This window comes from Ailuropoda melanoleuca, chromosome 14, assembly GCF_002007445.2.
Source record: "Ailuropoda melanoleuca isolate Jingjing chromosome 14, ASM200744v2, whole genome shotgun sequence".
Lineage (NCBI taxonomy): Eukaryota > Metazoa > Chordata > Mammalia > Carnivora > Ursidae > Ailuropoda > Ailuropoda melanoleuca.
Genome location: NC_048231.1, coordinates 48,573,162 through 48,595,484, shown reverse-complemented (window position 1 = coordinate 48,595,484; position 22,323 = coordinate 48,573,162). Strand labels below are relative to the sequence as shown.

At 39.8% G+C, this 22,323-nt stretch overlaps 1 protein-coding gene across 1 annotated transcript in view; it reads right to left on the bottom strand.

The window, feature by feature from the left end:
• PIEZO2 (piezo type mechanosensitive ion channel component 2) overlaps positions 1-22,323 on the bottom strand; it is a 351,612-nt gene that overhangs the window by 31,108 nt on the left and 298,181 nt on the right. Inside the window, exons 33-38 of the mRNA XM_034642188.1 lie at positions 19,315-19,429; positions 14,207-14,266; positions 10,739-10,905; positions 9,261-9,427; positions 3,040-3,207; positions 65-469 (exon numbers count right to left, since the gene is read on the bottom strand). Coding sequence (XP_034498079.1) covers positions 65-469; positions 3,040-3,207; positions 9,261-9,427; positions 10,739-10,905; positions 14,207-14,266; positions 19,315-19,429 — 1,082 coding nt within the window. The remainder of the gene's footprint in view (positions 1-64; positions 470-3,039; positions 3,208-9,260; positions 9,428-10,738; positions 10,906-14,206; positions 14,267-19,314; positions 19,430-22,323) is intronic.

The following is a 22,323-nucleotide window of genomic DNA, read 5'->3' as shown; positions in this document are numbered from 1 at the left end:
GTTTTCCATGGGAGTTTCTCTACCTCCAAGCACACTGGGCACAGAAGCCCCCACGGGCTCTTACTTGTTCAGCAGCAGCTCGCTGGCCGTCAGCTCGTGAGTCAGGGGCGGTAAGATGCTGGACTCAAGCCTGTCCGAGCGGCTGTCGTCGGGGCTCACCGCCATGTGGCTCTGGCCTGCAGAGTCATCCCGCGAGCCGAAGGACAGGCGCTCAAAGCTCACTGCCTTGCTGTAGGATGGCGGGGCCTCCACGTCCCCGTCCTCTGTGGAATACTGCGGCAGCTCAGCGTCCGGGGTGAGGCCGACTTCTGAGGCCTCCGAGGCCTCCTCCGGCCCCCTGTCCGCCGTGGCCTCCCCGCTCTGGTCGGCGTCTCCGGCCGCAGCCTCGTCGTCCTGCTCGGCCTCCACCTCCGCTATGGTCTCCGTGGTCCCCTGGCGCGAGTACAGCATGGTGCACTGCGTGGGCTCGCTGTGCAGAGAGAGGATGGCACACACCCCGGTCTTAGCATCCTCCCCACTCTCAACACACCTTCTCGGCACTCCCCAATTAAAACATTAGGACAAAACTAAATACCACAGCCCCTTCCCCCACCCTGCCACTGCATTCCACCTGTTTTATTCCTTCAGGATATTCCCACCTGGTCTGCAGAGACTGCATATAACAGCCTATTAAATGCAAAAGCCGACAGTGCACACACATCGTGGTTGAAAACCCGAGCAAGTCACGTGACATGGCTCCTAAGTTGCTAAACCCACCGATGCACAGAGGTTGTCTAAATCGGGTCAGGACTCACAACCATGGGTTCCAGAGTTTATTTCCAAATCAAGACAGAGTTAGCATAGCATACCTACCATTCTATTAAAGGAGGGTGCCTATGGAAACAGGAAGCCTTGCCAGCCTGGGTCTGTGGGTGTTGGCCAGGAGGTACTCTACTCTCAATTCTACACCATGGGTCCACCCTTATCCATGGGGAGGGGGTTGGAATGATAAAACATTGGGTACATTAAACAACATTAAACAACTGCAGGCTTTATGGAAAAAAATGGCATACTTCTTGTATATCTGTTTTTCCTCCCCTTTTTCCATCCTTTGCCTTTTTCTTAGTGGTGCTTATTACATTTGACTGAATTTTCACCATCTCTCCAGCTCCCAGCGCTCCCCCACTGGGTTCTTTGCCTTGCCCATGGAAACACCACCATTTTTTCCTCCCCAGTGCTATGGACCTTTGGCCCTTCTCCCTTTGAACTGTTGCCCCCACCTCCAGGGTTAACTCCTGCTCTCTCTCCACCAAACGACTTCAACTTATTTTCCTCTACCTGCTCCTCTTGGAGTGTTCATTCTCCCTAAGCTTCCCTACTTATCTTCACCTTCTGGTTTTGGCAACCTGTCCGTCTCTCTTGTACCTCTTCTTCTTTAGTCCTTTATCTCCTCACTTTCCCTGTCAGGTCCCTGCCCAAGACTTTGGAAATGAAAATACAGCAGCCATGCCAGGGAAATTCATGGCATGCCTATTTTTATTGTCCACCCCAGCCCCTCAATGGGAAGACGGACAAAGATGTTCTGGAGTTGTGGAATCTGCTGGATGTAGAGCCATACTGTTTTAGACCCTGAAATTGTACTGTTATTCAAATGGCATATAGTGAGCAGCTAGGGTCCATAAACACTGAGATTCTCAAATACACAGATTGTACCCATTTTTCTTGTCATAGATACCAGTGTAGACATGTCAATAAGCGAGTGGATGAATGCATGGATGGGTAGATGGATGGATGATTGAATAGACCTTGGTAGAGCCCTTCGTGGCATCCTGAGACTGAAGAACATTTGTGTGAGCTGTTGTGCCCACTCATGTGTTTAATGTTCCCAGGACTTTGGCTTTCAGTATGGACATCACATAGAAAGCTCTTGGAATGTCAAGGCAAACTGGATTTTTTTCTAGGACTTACCTCAATTAAACAGCCTCCTAGGAAGGTCATGAAATTGATCACCCCAGACAATTTTCAGAGCAGTGGAGCCAACCCCACATCAAGTCTAACTCCCAGTTGGACTCTAACCAGTTATAAGCATGTTCTTTATGGTTCTGGATCAGGTCTGGCCCTGAAGGGATTCAGCAAGTCCTGGTACCTTCCAGTCTCAACCATGTGGAGTAGAATAGCATGTGCCTGCCAGGGGACATCTCAAATGGTCAAGGCATTCCCATCAATGCCAGGCTCCAGCATACTGCAGCACTGTATTAAGATATATAGCTGCCAACAAAAATAAGTTAACACTCCTCTGATTTACCACTGTGCACAGTCGACATTGAAATTTGTCTTGGATTGGGTTATTTGGTGTCAGGATAAGCACAGTGTAGCTGATGTTTCTGTGCCCCTGTGGGCCATTCTAAAAGGCAATTCCAAAAAGAACTTTTGGACCGTATGTAAACAATTTCATTTCTAAATGAGTATGCTTTTATGGTAGAATTTAATAAGACAACTCAAGCCCAAAGTAATACAAGTTACAGTTGTAACTTGTAACTTGTAACAAAGTTGATACATTCTGCTTCACCGTGATATTCTTTATTGAAACCAAAGGCAAAATATATTCTAACTTTGACAAAATTATTCTTATCAACTAAAAAGGACTACTAGTGGCAGATTTAATTTTTTTTTCCTATTGCCTATATCTTTCCTAACACATTTTCCCTTGTGAGGACTGCCTACCTGAGCTCTTAATCAAGGAGGAAGCATGCTTATTTCTTTAAAAATGGAAAGTGTAAAATACTTACAAAATGGAGGACAATGTTTATGATAAGGGTTTTTAAAAAACTCCTAACAGACAAAAACTGAAGAGCGGTTAGTTTCAGAGAATGCCATCCTGGGAATGACCAGTTAGGTCCCAGAACGAGCGGCGGTGATGCTTTGGTGAATCATGCAAATTTTAACATAAAAATTCAAAACCAAACCAAACAAACACACATCACAAGAACTTATATTTGCAGTGACATGAAGGGGAACAAGTGATAAAATTCTGGAACAAAGCATGCACGAGTTAAGCACCTTGATGCTAAACTGCCACTGTCAGCAGATGAGGAGGACATATCCATGCTGAACATTTTACGAAGCCTAGGTCGAGCACGCTCACTTGTTTTAGGAACAGTTTCTGGTCCATCTAAATCATCAAGGGTAGACTGCCTTGAGAACAGCATGGTCGCTTCAGTGTAGCAACTAGCAGCGCAAACAGTCACAGAGACACAGGGGTTAAAACACCAATGGTACATCAGTTTACACACGGATCAATCGACCCACACACTGCCATGCAGCAAACCACACGTGACACCCCCAGGACGGACACCGAGCACCGCAGCGCGGCTCAGGGGAGGGAGGTCAGGAGGGTCCTGTTTGGCTAGATGATAAGACACGGTGGTTCTTGATTTGTAAAAATGTATCGGCTGGCGATAAACCATAAATGGTCCCCTCTCCAGGTGGGACAGGGAAGGGGAATATTGACAAGTCCCAACATGCCTTGCGCAGAGCAGAATTCATACTTTATAACTTTGTAGCTGAGCTTTATGCTGTTATAATTAAAGAAAATATGTTTTATTTGGAGCTCCCAATCCTGAATTCATTGAAAGCATTTTGTAACCCAATTGCTGAAGCAGAAATATCTGCTCCTGTAAAATGTATCCAGAACATGTCAATGTTTTAAATTTAACAGTCTCCAACAATGAGAGAGGGAAGCTCAGAAATGACCACAAGGAACTGAATTGTCCACCCCGTTTTCTGAGTGGTATTCAGTTAAGCCAAACTAGATGCTTGCGTGTACAAGAGATGCTGGTTTGATATGCAACAGGATATAAACCAACATCCAAGAAAAAAAAAAGAAGAAAATGGTACAAAGAAAACAACAGAGGAAGTCTAGCAACGGCAGGGTCATTTTGTCTGTTAACTTCTCATTTTGTCTAACGAATGTTTTTCTTCTGGGTCATGTTTTAGGTCTTGGCAGATGTTATTAGGGTGGGAACCCATTGGCTAAAATCCTCACGTTGCGCCCACAGAGCACAATCGGGGAGGGAATGTGGCAGATTCGGTACTGAGGACTGGGTGAGCTACTAGAGAAGAAGCAGAGTTATGACGGAGGTATCATGTCAGTGCTGACCTAACCCAAAGAGGGACAAGCACCTCAAAGAGCCTCTGAAGGAGGCTATTAGAATAAGAATCTTCCACCCTGAGCAGGGATGACCTGGTTGACCCAGGGGTATGGGCCTTTGTGATACAGGATGGCTGATTTCCTGGCTGAGCTCTGTCATCAGGGAGCGAACTAGGCCTACAGAGTGCCTGGCCTGCACACACCCAGGGTTGCCCAGGCAGCGATTGGGAGGCCGATTAGAAACCGTGCAGGAAGTAAACTCCAGGGTCCACAGGTGAGCAATCAAATGGTCTCTATAGGGACATAGAGACCGATTTTTAAAGAAAAGCCCTGACTACTTTAGAGTCATCAAATCCTTGACAGAATGAGGCGATGAGGACAAGGTAAAGCGGAAACACAATGGCCAAGCGCAGGGAGGCCTGGGCTCCAGTCCCTATGCTGACGTTAACTGGCCATTGGGGTTTAGATAAATTAATTGTCCTCTCTGAGGTCTCAATTTTTTAAGAATCAGAGGAGGTTTTAATATGATGAAAATAACTACAGATATAATTGTTTATTTGATGAAGTTGTTTCAGTAGAAATTTTTGACCTTAAGTTTATAGATCTAATAATATTTAACTTGTTCTCTCATTTATAAGAAAGGGGAACTGGATCTTTGAACTTTTGTATTTAATTTCCTATTTTTAGAGGCGCACCCCCTATGGCCTTTTAGGGATTTGCAGGCAGGAAGATACCATGTACCCTCCCCTGAGTCCCTGCTCAGATTTTCTGTGTGGGAACCACTGTTCTAATCCTGAAGTCTGACTCATCTTGTTAACGCCTGGGTTCACTGTCACAGCAGCTGACCCTCACACCCCACACCATCCCACCCTGTTGGGTTATAAGGAGTGTGACCAATTTGTCATCCAATCCAGGGCAATTTTAAAAGTGAAAGGGAAGAGGAGGAGCTTTCTGATAACAGGCCCAGATGACAAGCCCGAAGCGACAGTTGCTGTCACCTCACTGATCAGCCTGCACTTCGAGCCACCCGGGGCGCACAGCAGCCTCTTAGGTGACCTGTTTCGAGTGATAACCACTCCCTCCATATCTAGGAATGCTCCTTAGAATGTTATCTGCTTCTTGCAGATTTTCTGGNGCAATTTAAAAGATTTTCTGGGAAAGTAGATGATACCTGATTCCGTAAAGCAACCATTAACAAGTGCCATTTTATAGCTGGATTTGAAGGAAATAGTGACTTTTGCAATAAGCCAAAGGGAATATAAAGTCATTTGTTAGACTTTCATCCCNAGATTTTCTGGGAAAGTAGATGATACCTGATTCCGTAAAGCAACCATTAACAAGTGCCATTTTACAGCGGGATTTGAAGGAAATAGTGACTTTTGCAATAAGCCAAAGGGAATATAAAGTCATTTGTTAGACTTTCATCCCATCTGCTGTATGCCCAAAGGTGAAGATGGGTGAAGAGACACCAGTGCAGGAGCGTGGACTGTGGGACAGCCGCACCCAGGCCAGGTCCTTGTACAGGGGACGGGGCCACACCGACCATGTGCAGCTCCACAGGGAGCGGTGATAGACCCTGTCTAATGACACAGGCTTCTCCGAGTGAACTTCCACACTCGGAATCCCTTCTTGGGAAGACTCCTTCTTTTCTAGAAATCAGGTGGCTTCCAGTAGCCTTTAATGTAGACAGATACTGTCTGCAGATTTGATAGCTTCCTAAAGCAAAAAACTAGAAGTGGAGCTCAGCCATTAAGAAAAGGGCAGGCGTGTTAACTCATTTATTAATGACGTAATGAAACTTTTTGTGTCTCCCCTTTCTTTAGGTTGAAATAAAAAGTAAAAGATGCATTAGGAGCTAATTTTAAAGGTACTGGTTTTCTACTAATAAATTCATTAATTGACCACTTTTAAATTTGGGGTATATTCTAACAGTCTTTGCTAAAAAGCAATTAATGGATTTAAATAACTCCCACCTCGTGGTTTTTGATCATGGGTACAGTTTTATATTTGTAATCTTTGGTCTGATTTAAAGGCAGTTACTTGATTTTATTTTATCAGTCTTCTTCTTCCTTTTTTTATCCCTCTTAGGTTATGATTTATAATATTAAGTTAATTTCTTAACTGGGCATGTTGTCAGTTGCTTTGCAGTTAAAAGTTACTAATACAGGAATCAATCATATTTATTTTATGAACAACTTATTTTCAGTTCACTCTCTAATACTCTGTTTGATTTGTTCGATTCTGAGTTTTGTTCTTGAGCAGCTATGCTTAAGCTGATCTTAAGGTCAGGAGGACTGTGATAACTTTGAAAACTTATGGGAAAAATTTGTATTTATTTGTACTTTTTCTCTTTTGGAGATAGTATATCTCAACATTTTTCTCATCTTACCATTCTCCCCCTTTTTTGAAAACTAGTTGTTTGGTCATGGAATAGGTTATAAAGTGAGTGGATTTGGAAGCTGTGTGATCCCCTGTGGACCTTCATTCACCCCTGCAACAAAGAAGCAACATCTTGAATATTCACTACATTCGGACAATTTTTTTTTTCATTCAGATAAATCTTGTCTCCTCCTGCATCTCTGCCGACACACATGTGTATTTTTGCAAACTTGCTCAAGCAGTCTTTATTTATTATTAAGGAAAGAGCTACCATGAAGTAACTTGGTATTATGTGGATAAAAATGAATTTTCAGTTTTTGCATAAAAATGAATCAAAGAGAAAATAATTCTGTTTAAATTACTGATCTATACAGAGAAAATTGTTGCAAGAAGAACAAATTTAAGAAAGTTGGCAGCTTTCAAATAGGACAGTTATTTATGGTTTGCAAAAAATAAAAATAAAATATAAACCAAATGATTTATTGTCTCAGTGGAGTCTGCCCAAAGAGAATGAAGCTCCCCTTTCAAAAATGCAGATTGTGGGGCATTTTCAGGAAGACACACAAGGGGGCGCTTGCCAATCAATGGACATGACACTAAATTTTCACTTTGTAAAATTGCTATTATTAATGGTTTTGGAAATTACTGATTCAGAAATGTGGGTATGTTTGGGTGGAGAAAGAATGAGAAACTTTTATTAGCATGCCCACTGTTGTGATAATCGCTTATTTTATTCTAGAAATTAAATGCATCTTGAACAGGATCTCAACAAATAAATGTTTTGACCTTGAAAGTCTTAAGAGTTTCTGTCTTCGGTGTCTCTTCTCACAGAAATCTACAATAGTTGAAATATATCTGTTTCTTTGAAACTGACAAATGAGCAAAGATTATTCCCAATTTAAAGGGAAAATATAGTGCCTTTTACTATCCCTTAAAGGACTTTAAAAGACTCACTATTTTGGGGGAGGGGAAGTGGGCAGGAAGGGATATATTCAAGCAAAATTTTATCTGTACAAAAATAACATTTAAATCAATATATGAATACATATGTTTTTTTCACAAATAAAAATGAGATTTTGGGATACATTCTATTTTAAACCCTGACTTTTTACTCAATGCAATGGAAATATCTTTCCATACCAATAAATATAGATCCGCATCAATAGGTAATTTTTGGGTAGCAAGACAACAGGCACAATTGGAGAAACTCAAATATAGCAATTTAGCAGCAGTGAAACATAGCTCTTCAAGGTAAACCTTTTTTTTTTTTTTTTTTTTTTTCCCACCTTTCCCGTTCAGGTTGCAATTTCAACTTGTGGTTATCTATTTGGGATTTGGTATCAATAAAATAGTGTCAGCTCCCTCCCCTACCTTGTCCTGTAATATAGTCAGTATTTGCAGAGGACCGATATTGCACCAGGCCTCTGCGGCCCTGTACAGTGTATGATGTGGGACAACAGGGATGCAGGGCGTGTCTGCGGCCCTTTCCACGCCAGGAATCCCAACTCTGGCTTCCATGGATAATCCTATCAGTGGGTCTTTCTTCCCAGACTCCAAGTACTTAGAGATGATGTATCTTTCTGTGTCTATCTCAAAATCGAGTTTGGGGCCTGGCATGGAGTAGGTGCTTTTAAACATGTTTAATGAAAGCAACAAATGTCCTCGTGATAATGTTCCTGACCTATGAAGATCTATACAAGGTATGATTCATCCAGTCTAGCCCATCACCCTAGGCATGTCAGCCTCCTCCAAAGACAGGACTTCCACTTCAGCTCAGAAGCCAGCTCTGTGCAATCCACAGCAGCTATCTAGAACACTGAGGCAGAGAACTGGGGAGGCTCCACCGGGATAGGCAGTGAGAAAGATACGTCATTCTCAAAGTTGGCCTGGAGTGCGGGGAGAGGCCACGAGAGGCAGCACAGCAGCGTGGTTGAGAGACTGGGCTCTGAGCCGAACCATGTGGTTTTGGATCCTGGCTCTCTTTTCCAGTACTTCCTAGCTGTCTGGTTCTGGGTACTCTACTTAACCTCTCTGTAACTGAACTTCGTGTTCTGTAAAATGGGGATGAAAGCATGCATCCTGTGGGGTCTTAGAAGGGTAGTGAGGTAACCCATGTACAGTGCGTCATGCTGGCCCGTGGAGAGTGCAGGGCCCCTGTACTGAGACAAAGCTCGTGATCACAGGGGACAGGGAGGATGGAAGCTGACAGAATCGCTTCTTGAATTTTTATTAAGGATCACAAAGTAACAATTCTGAAAGGAGATCAAAGATAGTAACAGATGGTAGAAGATTCTAGTATAGAAAATACTCTGCGGGGCAGCATTTTTTCAAAGGAATTCAAGATTCAGCCCTTGACACATATGGTCATTTGGTAATCGGGAAGGCTCATTCTTATTTGCCTCCAGCTTGCAAGTCTCTGTCTTGTGCCCGTGAGTCATACTGGTATGGGGGCTCAAACTCACATCCCTGAGATGGAGACTCCTGGTAAGATCGAGAGTCAGAAGCTTCACTGACTGAGCCACCCAGGATCCCCTCTAGTAGCCTATTACTGATACCTGATTTAATCTGGCCTGATTGAAGGGAGGACAGTATTCCTTTCACTTTATTGCACACAGGGAGGTCGCCCAAAGGGGATGGGGATCCATGTACGTTTTTGATTAACTTTCACCTCACACATTCATTTCCCGTGTTGCTGAAGCCCAGCTCTTTTACCTTCGGCAAAAGCAAACCCATTGTTTAGAACGTGAAGTACCTGGAGATACTGTCATGTGAATCTAAGCTATCCATCCTGTGGGCTGTTTGTGCACCGGAAGCAGCGCCAGGACGCTCGTCAATGGTGTCCAGTCCAGACTCTCTGGAAAGGTTCATGATGTGGTTCTGGTAGTACATGTGGATGCTCTCCCGAGTGGGAACATTGCCCTGCAGGGGGAGACATCGCCAGAGTTCTTACTCGCCTGTGCAGCCACCTGGCATCTCTCAATACCGAGACCTCTCAGTCCGCACTCCCACCTTGCGCAAAGATTAAAACACANCTCTTACTCGCCTGTGCAGCCAGCCACCTGGCATCTCTCAATACCGAGACCTCTCAGTCCGCACTCCCACCTTGCGCAAAGATTAAAACACAGCTAGTCAAGGTGGGGACTGATGTTAACTCATTGCATTAATGGCCCCCAATATCATTGGGTAAGGCTCAGAAGAAATCCCTTCTTGGTTATGGGTAAAGATAGTCAAAAGGCACAAACCTCCAGTTATAAAATACATAAGTCCCGGGGTTTTCATGGGCAGCATGGTGGCTGCACTGCATATGACTAGAACTTATTAGTTCCCATCACAAGAAAAAAAAATTGAAACAACGTGTGGTAATGGATGTTAAGTAGACTGTGATCGTCTTGCGATATATACAAATATGGAATCATTATATTTAATATAATCAATATATTATATTGTACATCTGAAATTAATATGTTATAGGTAAATTATATCTCAATAAAATAAGATAAAAACTTAAAAAATCAAATCCTTTGTTATATGTAGATAATTTGTTATATGTAAATTATATCTCAATAAAATAAGATAAAAACTTAAAAAATCAAATCCTTTGTTATATGATATATGTAGATATGTAGGTGATAGTAACTTTTTCAGAAACAGACTATGAGTTTTAAATAGTATCTATAAACTGTATATGACTATATNGTTATATGTAAATTATATCTCAATAAAATAAGATAAAAACTTAAAAAATCAAATCCTTTGTTATATGATATATGTAGATATGTAGGTGATAGTAACTTTTTCAGAAACAGACTATGAGTTTTAAATAGTATCTATAAACTGTATATGACTATATTTTGTTGCTCTGCATATATCTCAAGTTTTCCTCAGAAAAGTTTCAGATCAAACTTCCCAGACTAAACAACATAATCCTTCATGTGACAGCAGAGTCTGTGCACCTGCACACGGGGGAGGGGAGGGAACAGAATGAATAAATTGGCCGCTGTCCCAGGACTGTGTGTGCGCGTGTGGGCGCGTGTGTGCATGTAGTGTCTGATTATTTTAATTCTGAGCATGGAACAGATTTAAATATACAGAAAAACAGAAGGGTTATGTAAACACTGTCTGAAAGACAGACTGTAGATTTTGTATTATCCTATTTGGAGCTCTGGACTCTGACTTTTAAAATCTTTATAGTGTGGGAAGAAGCAAAAAGAATTGTACCAACAGTGTTACCTTTTTAATTTCTCTGGTCAGCATGCATCTCTCAATTCTCAGAACTGTAGATATATCAATATGTTCCCTTGAAATGGAGTTAAGCCAAGTTGTGAAACTATCCACTGTTGCCAGAAACAGAACCCAGGTGAATTTCAAAATATTAAATATCCTCTTGATGATATTATCTAGGAAGAAGAAAAGCAACAAGATTTCAAAGGAGAAAATGCCATCAGCCATTTTGCTGTTGGGTAGCACAGCGATGTTTTACCAAAGGCAGACCTGGTTTCAGACCTGCATATCCAATACGGAGTGATGCCCAACACACTCAGCATGATGGGGGGCGTGGAGGAGGACAGACAGTATAGGAAGCTACGGGTCGGTCTTTCTACACATGCACTGTCGGCATCAAAACCAAACTGGGATAGAATTTTTATCCTGTGGTCAAAACATCAGTCAGAATAAGTCCATGTACGGATAACAGGTTTGATAAAAAGTAGAGATTGCACTCAAAGATATTTCTCTTGTTGACACAGGGATAGAAACACGGTATCTGTCCAGGAAACTGGGTCCTTTAATGTGTTTTCTATAAACTTTTTCTTTTCTTAAGTAATGATTATTGTTGGAAACAATTCTATTGATTCAGTAAGACTTTTGATGCTCGGTACTGCAGCTGCATTTCAGTTAAATCACCTTCCAGCTCTTGCATAAAGAGCTCAGTATGTTTACTAGGAGCTTATTGATACTACTGAACTATCTTCATTCCTAGTTCATTCTACTGAGCTGTGCCAATGACAGAATTCTGCACATGGGATTGATTCTGTGCAAACCAACAGACGCTGTGAGAATCCTGGTGTACTTGGCTTGTCTTCACTGCCTACAGCTGCCATGTGGGGAGACTGATCGAACTGCCCAGCATGGTAAGTTCAGCTCAGATTGCCACCGTAACTGGACATCATCTGGGTGCAGCACACGTGCTCTCTTGTGCCCTCAGGGAATTCCACAGCTCCCTGACCATTGTTAAGGTTAGAGGACGTTCCATAGCCGTGACCTAACTTATTTTAGGTCAGAATCAAAATAAAAGAGGGAAGATGGCACCTTAACTGTATTACTCCTCCATTCCTGTAAGCCAATGGTTTCTCAACAAGGAACCCTTCAAGCCATGCCACCAAATTTTGATCCCTGTGAATTCTTTAATTTGGCATTTAAAAAATTTTGTCTTATTAGCGATTTCAAACACTGACCGCAGTAAAGTGAATACCTAGTGAATATCACAATGAATTAAAAGCTGCCTTAGTATTTATTAACGAAAACCTAAAACACCAGCGCCACTACCACCACCAAGAAAAACAACTGTTATTCCTCAGTCTTTCCGCAATCAAAAGAACCACAGTCTGACTCTGAATTTAACTTTGTAATAGGGGGGAAAAAGTGATTTGTGAATTGGGTTGCCTAAGAGGAAGGCAGAATTTCTCCCAGGGAAAGGTTTGCTCTTTTCAAAAGGAGAAGCATCGAAGGGAAGTTTATCTATGGACGGTGTGGCCTCAGGACAGAGTCCAGATGGGCAAGATAGAGACAAAGAAGAGTTGAACAGTTCTACCTACTGAAGGAACAGGAATCTTGGAGTTGCCATCTGGTACCTGGGGAAGAAAGTGGGAATGATCTAATGAGCCAGGCCCCAGAGGCACCAGCTGGGGAGAGACCCACTGAGGTACGAATATGATCACTGGCTTTCCCTTTGAAGTTGTTGCCTGCCTCTGCCATCACTGCCCTCCACCCCTGCTCTCCCCAAAGCTTCTGTAAAATGCCGTCACACCTAACAGTCTTCCATGAGGCGTGCTTCAGAAAGTAAGGAAATGAGAGTATCTTCTGTTGAGCAAAGAAGCCCAGGAAGGGACCAGCTGCTACATGAAGCTGAACAGAGGGAGGTCCTGCAGATTTCACAGAAGAGCCCATCTGAGTCAGAGGCGGCCAGGGTCACCCATATTGCTCTTGCCCCTCCCCCCAACCTGTTTTGGGTTTAATTTAAGGAAGGTACATATTTTCTACAGTGCTTTGGATGAATCTCTGGCCGTGTTGTGTAGACATAAAAAGAAAGTCTGAGCCCTGGAGACTGAAGGACTTGGGGGTTACACCTATTAATAAACTTTAGCAGCATGTCACATTTTGGACAATTTATTTTTTTTCTCATGTTCAAAACGATTGCCTGAGGTTGTGATGATACATATGATTATTTCACAGTTTTGCAGAGCGTGGTCCTGATGGTAAGATTAAATTGCTGTGCGGAGACATGAATAACGTACACTTTCTTAACTCGAGCGATCACAAACTAACATGGGAAACTGCACTTTTAATTTTTATTTATTTCTTACCCAGAGAGGCAGTAAGGCACAGTGGTGAAGGGTACCCACTATGGATTTAGAGTTTTTTGGGTTCAAATCCCAACTCTACCCCTTAATGGTTGTGTAGACTTGGAAAAGTTAGCTAATATTTCTCTGCCTCAGTTTCTTATCTGTAAAATGAGGGAGAGGGTTTTTGAGGTAAACAGTGAAGATGCCTAAAGCTCTCAGAAAAGCACCCAGCAGAGTTGTGTGATCTAAAGGGTTAACTACTGTTATTGTATGTGGCTGTGCAGCAGTAAGAGAACGTCTGGCTCCCCATATGTGTGAGTCAAATACTCCGGAAATGGGGTTCAGGTTTAAAAATTGTGCCAAAGATGGTGTTAGACAGCCTTGGGGAAGTCTCATTTTGGGCCAGCAGATGGCATTGTTGAAAGTACCTGCTGATAAATAATGCACACAGGGATTCCAACCCTGTGACAGTGTGGAAATGGCAGGTTTACAGAATTAGAAAGGCATCTGAGTTCATTTCATTTGGAAGCTTTGTTTTGCCTTTTTTTCTTTTCCTTCATGGAGAAATCTTCCTCCCAGTCCACCTACGTGAAGCCCAAATGACACCATGACTGGGCTAGGAGTTAGAAGACATGGATTCGGTCCCTGACTCTGTCACTTAGTAGCTCTAGAGTCCTGAACAAACTCACTGGGAATAGATGTGCCTTTCGTCCGGACTTTGACCTAAGCTTCTAGAGTACCTCTCATTTCCCCCACTGTACTTACCTCTCACTTAACTCCTTCTTTCTATGTCCTTTAAAATTAATTGCCAGTATTTTTTTGTGCTTTTTTTTTTGGTGGCTTCCCTGGGACATTTATAATTTGCTCCCCCAAATCCCCTTTCACAGGTATTTGGGTAAGATAATTTACAAACTGACTCTGATCCAACATTTAATCCAACAGTGTACGGGTCAGATCTACTTTAAGGAGTCACTTGGAAATTTCACTAGAGATGAGATTTCAAGGGACACTGATTATTTGGCCAAAGTCCAGAAACAGTATTTGATGAATTATTTTTAGGCAGCCTTCCATGACATACCTTCTGGGAAAGCAACATTTTCAAATTTCCCCCAGCTCATACTTGTTTTTGTTTGGTTACCTGGTCCATCAGATTTCTTTTTGATTGGTTCCTCCTCTCGGTCTTCCCACTCCACAGGACCTGCCCGGTGTGATCAATAAACAGGAGTTAGATCCTTTTAGGGTAAATTAAGTGTCAACACTACTCTTCTGGACTAAAAGGAGTTTTGTAATTAAATCTAGAATATTCTGCCTAATTGAAGAGTTGTAAGAATTCATAGCTCTCAGATTCTCTTTACTCCAGAGTAAGAATCACGTGTAACTGGGTATGAGTGAAGTATAACCCACTGGCTCTATCCTGCCAGCTTCCTATTGTTAAATGGCCTGTGAGTTCAGAGCAATATTTTGGTATGTGAAAATGATAAGAAATTCAGATTTTAACAAAGAGAGCCACTTATGGCCTGTGATACTTAAAACATTCACTATCCGGCCCATTACAGAAAGAGTGTATTGACTCCTGATACATACCATGACATTTTAATTTTGAATACCTTGAGGTAATGTTACGTATTTTAGTGTGTCACCCAGTAGAATGACATTGTAGGGCCCCATTTTATTTTTTAGTTTCTTATTTCAGGCTAAGGATATCAGATCTACAAATGGAAATATGGGACACCCAGTTAAATCTGAATTTAAGAAAAACAACACATTTTTTTTTTTTAGTTTAAGTCCCATACCATATGTCCACATTATACTTAAGCTAAAACATTAATTGTTATTTATCTAAAAAATCCAACTATCACTGGGCCCTGTAGTACTGGTAGTACTAAGACCCTTCATGAACTGACTTCAATTAACCTTTCCAAACTTATTTTCTACCGTGCTGTTTTCCATCACATCTTGTCTTTACCAACTAAGCTGACCTGCTCTTTACCTTTCATATACAGCTTTGCTTTCTTTTGCCAGAAGGTCAGGCTCTGTTAGAGCACTTCTTTATGAAGTACTTCGTTCCTTTATACTTTTGGCTATAAGTCCTCCTTTCTCCTTCTGGTCTCACACTATTTTATCTATGCTTATTTTTTAAATGGAACTCTGCAGTTTCCACATCATTAGGGATTTTTTTCCCCCTATACTTGTGTTCCCCATTTGTCAAGGTAGAAAGGTTTGGAGTCAGGATGTCTGCATGAATTCCAGACCCATCTGGATGGCTGTGTGAACTTAGGCCAGTTCTTTTACTCTCTGGTATCTCATTTCCTCATCTGTAGGGCAGGGACAATAAAATGTCCTGGACTGTTGTAAGGATCAAATGAGTTACAGCCTAGAAAGCATTTATAATAGCACCTGGCACTTCAGAAGGGCTGAATTGACGCGCTTCATTGTCTGGAAGGAATCTGGAAGGGATGAGCCCTTCTACCAAAGAAGAAGGGGCTAAATAAATATTTATTAAAGGAATAAATAAACATCTATTTTTGTCCCAATACCTTTTAATTGTTGCTGTCTTTGATCTGAAGGTAAACATTTGCACATGAAATCATCTTCATGAAACAGAATAATGAGATATTTACAGGATGACTAAAAACACATTTTTAGAGCTCATCAGAAAATTTCCTAAGAACAAATGTTGGAGGATAGCAAATATGAATTTGGGGGGAAAGTAGGGGATAGTGAGGGGTAATTTGCAGCACTAAGTATTAAAACTAACTTGATAGCTACTGAACTCAAAAATAGATGACATTGGCCTGGAGCTAGACAGTAGGATAATGGATCAGAGTCCAGAAATAGACCAAAGAATAAATGGGAGCTGAATATGGACAAAAGTAGCATTCAAATTCACTAGAAAAAGAGAGAATAATTTAATAAACAGGGATAGCATTAATGCCTATCTATGTAAAAGTAAACATATTAGATCTCTACATCACAGAATAATAAAAATTCAAAATGTAACTAAAACTGGGAGGACATAAAGGGAAACATTTGCATAAATATCCGGGGGAAGACTTTCTTAAACAACATGGAAACGCTGAAACTGCAAAAAGAAATCAAGACCTCTTTGACATCAGAAAAAGTTAAAAATTGTTTAGATAACCTGTACTACCAAAAACTAAATCAAAAGATAAGCACTGGATGGGGAAAAAATACTTGTAACACATGAGAAAAGGATAATATCCATAATATATAAATATTCCCTAAATCAATAAGGACAAACAACCCAATAGAATGATATTATGGAAAATGATAAAAACGTTTAAATCTCAGATTTGGAAGTACAGAATTCCATGAAAATATGAAATAAAAAAATGCTCAGTCTCATTAGTTAGGTAAATTCAAATGAAAATAAAAGCCATTTGTCATCCCTGCGAAAGATAAACGATAAAAAAAAAAATAACAACATTTTGTAGGATAAGGCTACAGCGAAATGGCTACATGTACCTTACATGTAGGAGTTAAATTTCTAAAACCTTTTCAGAAAATATATATTAAAGTAAAGAAAATCACATCCCCTTACTCAGAAATCCCATTTTTTATAATCTCTTCTGTGGAAAGCCTGTGTTCTTCCTGAATTTTTGTTTTGCATTTAAAGATACACACACACACACACACGTATGTATGACTGTATGCATTTTTGTGTGAGGATATCTATGATAGCATTATTCATTGTGGCAAAAATTTGGAAGCAAACTTAATGTCCATTAGTGATGGGATAGTTGAATAAATTATGCATATCCATATTGTAGATGATTTTGCAGCCATTAAAAAAGGACAATATAGTTTTATAAATACTTAATTGGAGAAATGTTCATGACACATTGCTAGTGAACATATCAGAGTGATCTGTATAGCATGAACTTGTTTTTGAAAATAAACAAAGGAAAATTTGCCTGCACACATTTACGTACACACACCAGTAAGGAGTGGAAATTAGCACCACACACGGTGAGGACTTGGCACCTGTGGGGATGGGTTAACATGGCAGATTATCACATCTACCTCTTAACTGTTTGACTTGTTACACTGGCTGTGTCTTCATTTTGTCTTTTATTTATTTTTATTAATATTTTTATTATATTATGTTAATCACCACACAGTACATCCCTGGTTTCTGATGTAAAGTTCCATGATTCATTACTTGCGTATAACACCCAGTGCATCATGCAATACGTGCCCTCCTTAATACTCATCACCAACCTATCCCATTCCCCCACCCCCCTCCCCTCTGACGCCCTCAGTTTGTTTCCCAGAGTCCATAGTCTGTCATGGTTCATTTTGTCTTTTAAACCAATAAAGTAAAATAAAATTAAGGCTACCAGGAGGTAGCAGGGAGCAGAATGGTCAAAGAGGAGAGAGAGTTTGTAGTTAGAATTCCATTAGTAATTATGCTTCCTTTTCTTTGATTTTTGAAGACATTTTTAATTTAGCAAGAAAGTCTATGTATATTTTCTTTGTAAAGAATCAAAAGATAACAGATAAGCCTAAAGTTCCCTAAAATCATACCACTTAATCTCCGTCTCTCCACGGAAGAGACTCCTCCCTTACTCCTCTCCCAGAAGTAACCACTGTTATTAATTGCTAAGTATTCTTCCTGATCTTTCTCTTGCATTTATACACTATTATATGTGTCCATTAAAAATGCAAACTGTCTTGAGTAACGTTCGCTTCCGTTGTTTCATAAATGGTTTTATAATGTGCGTGCCATCTGAAACATAATACTTTTCATTTAAGAAGATGTCAAGTTTAAAGTACACTTGAGTCTGGAACAACACAGGTTTGAACTGTGCAGGCCCACTTATAATGCTGGTTATTTTTTATAAATACAGTGCAGTTCTGCAAATATATTATGTCTTCCTTATGATTTTCTTGATAGCATTTTTTTCTCTAATTACTTTATTGTTAGAATACAGTATATAATACATATAACATACAAAATACATAGTAATTGACTATTTATGTTATTGGTAAGGCTTCCAGTCAACAGTAGCTTTTTAGTAGTTAAGTTTTTGGGGAATCAAAAGTTATACAAGATTTTTTACTGTGAGGCGGTCAATGCCCAACCCCCACATTGTTCTAGGATCAACTGTAATCCATCTCATTTTTTAAACTACGGAATAGAATTCCAAGTTTTTGTTATTAACAAATAAAGTTTGATAAATATTCTTAGACATGGGTCCTTGTGCACATGTGCAAATATCATTTCAAGTTAAGCCACACATCTAGAAGTGGGACTGGTCTGCAGTAGGATATGTACAAGTAACGTTTTTTTAGATATCAACGTATCGCTCTTCAAAGTGGATGCACTCCTCTACTACACCATTTATAGTGTTGTATGGGTTGTAACTCATACAAACACTTATCTTCCCACTAGCTCCAAACAGCGATATTAATAAATGTTTGGGTTTTGCCAATCTGATAGGTAAAGAAACATACAAACAAGGAAAACAGTATGTCAAACGGCTGGTTGTGTTTCTTGTATTAGTAGTGAAGCTGGGCTTCTTTTACCTACTTCTGTTTCCTAATCTGTGAAGTGTTTTTCATATCTATTCATCCATTGGGTTGAACTTTTCTTTACTGCTCTTTAGTTCTTAGTATATCCAGAATACTAATCTTTAGTCTGATTACATATAATGAAAATATTTTTTCTCAGTGCCCCACTTTCACTTTGCTTTTGGTGTACAGTTGTAGCTTGGAATTTTTCCTGTCTTTAGAAATGTGCTCCTATTGTATGTTTTCAAACGTAATGTTGAATATGGCATTGGTAGTTATGCTCCATTTTTGGCTCCTGATGCTGTTTAAGTGTGTTTTTCCTTTTCTTCTTAATCAGATTTCCAAAAGTTTATCCATCTTACTATTTTTTTCAAAGAACAGCTTTTCACATAATGATCGATCTTGTCTTGTATTTCTTTTCTGTGACTTAACATCTGCTTAAAAATTAATTTTTTCCTTCTACCTTCTTTGGATTTATTTTGCTCCTCTTCCTCTTCTCATTTTATAAAATGTATCTTAATTTAAATTCATGTTTTTACTTATTCCAAGGGTCAGACATGAGCAATGATGGACAAGTAGAACTCTGTGTACTCCTTAGAATATGAGAATGATGTTCCTCCAAAAGCTTCTGTCCTTTGTAGTTCCCTTTTGTAGCTCAGGGCCACAGGAACAGAAACTGCTGGCTAGACTCTGCCTTCACACAACACTTACCCTCTCCAGAGCCTTTTCTCCTTCTCTTCTGTTCTTCTCTTGCAGACCTTTTTTTCTCTTTGCGTCTCTGTCGGAGTGCTGTTTTAGGGTCAGTGATCCAGGCTTGATAAACAAACTGAAGGGGGAAAGTTCAATTATTTTCTGGCTTTTTAATAATTTGAATGAAAAGAGAAGGGACCAACACCAAACTTTCTGACTTTGGAAATATATATACATATATATTTTTTCTCCCAGCACAAACTAGATCTCCTGCTCCCATGTCCCTCAGTATTGTGAGTTGGCCTGTGCTATTTCCATTATCCTGAAATAAAAAATGAAAACAGATGTTGGAGGAACATATTTCATTTGGTATCACAATCATGAGATACTTTGGATAACCACCATTACTCTCACATCCCCTTGTACCACCACCACTTGTGAGAGTTACTGAATCTTTTGTAGTACATAGAATAGGAATAAGCTGGGCACTTTGCTAAGTGTCCCTGGAGTAGTTTTCTCCCCTTGCAAATAAACTTTGAGTCAAAAACAAAATGTCGTTTATGCATTTACTTTGGAAAAATAGTTTTGCACATTTGATACTCTCCCTTGTGAAAACCAACTATGACCAACAACTTGAGGAAGGGTTTTGTAGATTGATTAGTTTTTGGAGAGGAAAAAATAATGTGATATTAAGGTTAAGGAGTTATTCCAGAATGTCATGGAAGGAAAACTGTGGTGCTTTTGGTTGCCTTTGGTCATTTTTATTCAAGACCTGAAAATGGTTACGTTAATATAATAAAACCGATAACCACCATAGAGAAACTTTCAACAGCCCGCCCACCAACAGTCTCCCAAAGTCATGCAGAAGGAACCAAAAGAAACCCTTGATACACAAAGTCAGCCATCGTGAAATCATGAAGCCAAGCAGGCATGCTCCTCATGCATCCACAAACACACCTGGGTCTCAGGGAAGCTGGCTTTTCTATGACGATGGTAAAGTTAAAGGAATATTTTGTGGAGGCACTTTGTAAACCCAGACACTTTCACTGTATTCTGCATTATTTTCAGATTTCTGAAATCTTTGAAAAACACAGTGTAAGCAAACCACTGGCATGGTGATGTAGGTAAAAAAAAAAGGGGATCCAACTTTTCAATGTATGGAAATGTAAAGGTCGTAGGTGACTAAGGAGGAACATTTCTTTTTTCTCACTAGTAGAAATCTGAATCTATGGGGAATTAGCACTAATGGAACATCTGTACTATTTCTGAAAAATAAACACAGGAGGCAAAAAATAATCCTATTTTATGCCAAAAATGTTTTATGAAAAATGAGAAGATGAACTGACTCTGGAAGAAGGATGAAATGAAAGAATTTATGGTACATGTGTACTGAGCATGCTAATTGGGAACTCCATCAAGAATATCTTCGCCACGTATGTAAATTCCCTTGCTTATTAAACCTGCCACCTACCAAAAAGAATAGCTTTGAGGTTTAGCACATTAATAAGCAAACTTGTTTCAGCAAAATATTGATTCTTTTACAAAAATCTGAACTGCTAAATGCAAGAAATTTTCAGGTTTTAGAGCAACATGTGATGACAATTCCTTTAAAGAAAGGGTTATGACAATATTGGTTTTAGATAAAGCCCAAATCCTCAAAATAGAAAATAAAAAAGTAACTCAGGATCTGTGAATGTATTAGGTGTATAAGTTGGAGGAATTCTTTTGTTCTGGAGGAAAATGGGGAAGGAGGGTGAGAAGGAGAGAGAGAAGGGGCATTTAGGACAGAACTGCAGAACTCTTGAAGATGGCTAAATGCCATTATCAAGGAAATTCCTGGTGCTACCTATGATCCCTAAATGGTTAAGCCCATCAGTGCTTTCTCACTGAGATGAGAATTTACATAATTCAAATAAGGGGAAACAAGAGTGGGGGAGAAAATCTTATGAGGAGTCCCTAGTTGTAGGTAAATTATCTTAATGTTGATGTTTGGAACTACAAATGCTGTATAGGGCCAGGAACATTTGATAGAGGGTTAGTCTGGCTGTTTCAGGAAATGATGATAACAAAGTAGGAGGAAAGATCCCAATTCTTACTGAGACAAGAAATAGAAGTTTCTTCCTGGAACCTCTCAATTCTCAGTGTAGCTATAATTACCATCCAAGTTCATGAGAAACACACACCACTAACCAAGTAGAAAAAATTACATGAAAATGTCCATAAATGACCTTTAGTTTCTTCAAATTGCCACTACTAGTCTGTATTAAGATATGATAGTTTATCTTAAATTTTATGTATGTATGTATTTATTTATTTATTAACTTCATCTTAAGTTTTATCTTAAGTCTGAACGTGTGATTTTATCTTAAGTTTTATCATATATGTTGGGGGAAATGAGGTTCCTTTTACTGAAAATGTACTATGCAAAAAGCATTTAATTTTTAAAACAGGAGAGACCCTTACTGAAGTGGATGGAGATTTTTCACTGAAATTGGTAAAATTTAATAAACTGTCCTTTAATTCATGTGTAACCCAGGATTTTATGTTGTCTGTAATAAGATTTTTTGTTTGTTTCTGTTTTTGTTTTTATCTTTTATATATATATATATATGTATACATATATATATATGTATACCATATCTTTTATATATATGTATCCATATATATATATATTTTTTTAAGAGATGGAGTTGGGGGACAGAAGGGGAGAGGGAGAGGGAGAGAGAGAATCATAAGCAGGCTCCATGCCCAGTGTGGAGCCCGACGTGGGACTTGATCTCACAAACCTGAGATCATGACCTGAGCCTGAGCCAAAGTCAAGAGTCAGAGGCTTAACCAACTGAGCCACGCAGGTGTTCCTGTTTTTATTTTTAAAGTAAGATGGAGAATAATTATGTTTCAATATTTCATATAAATTCTTGAATATGAGTGGAGTCATATGGTTGTCATAAAAGGGAAAAAAAGAACCCTAAAGAAGTAAACACGTTGAATATTAAACTAACAATCAGAATCCAGGCATTTTAAAAATGG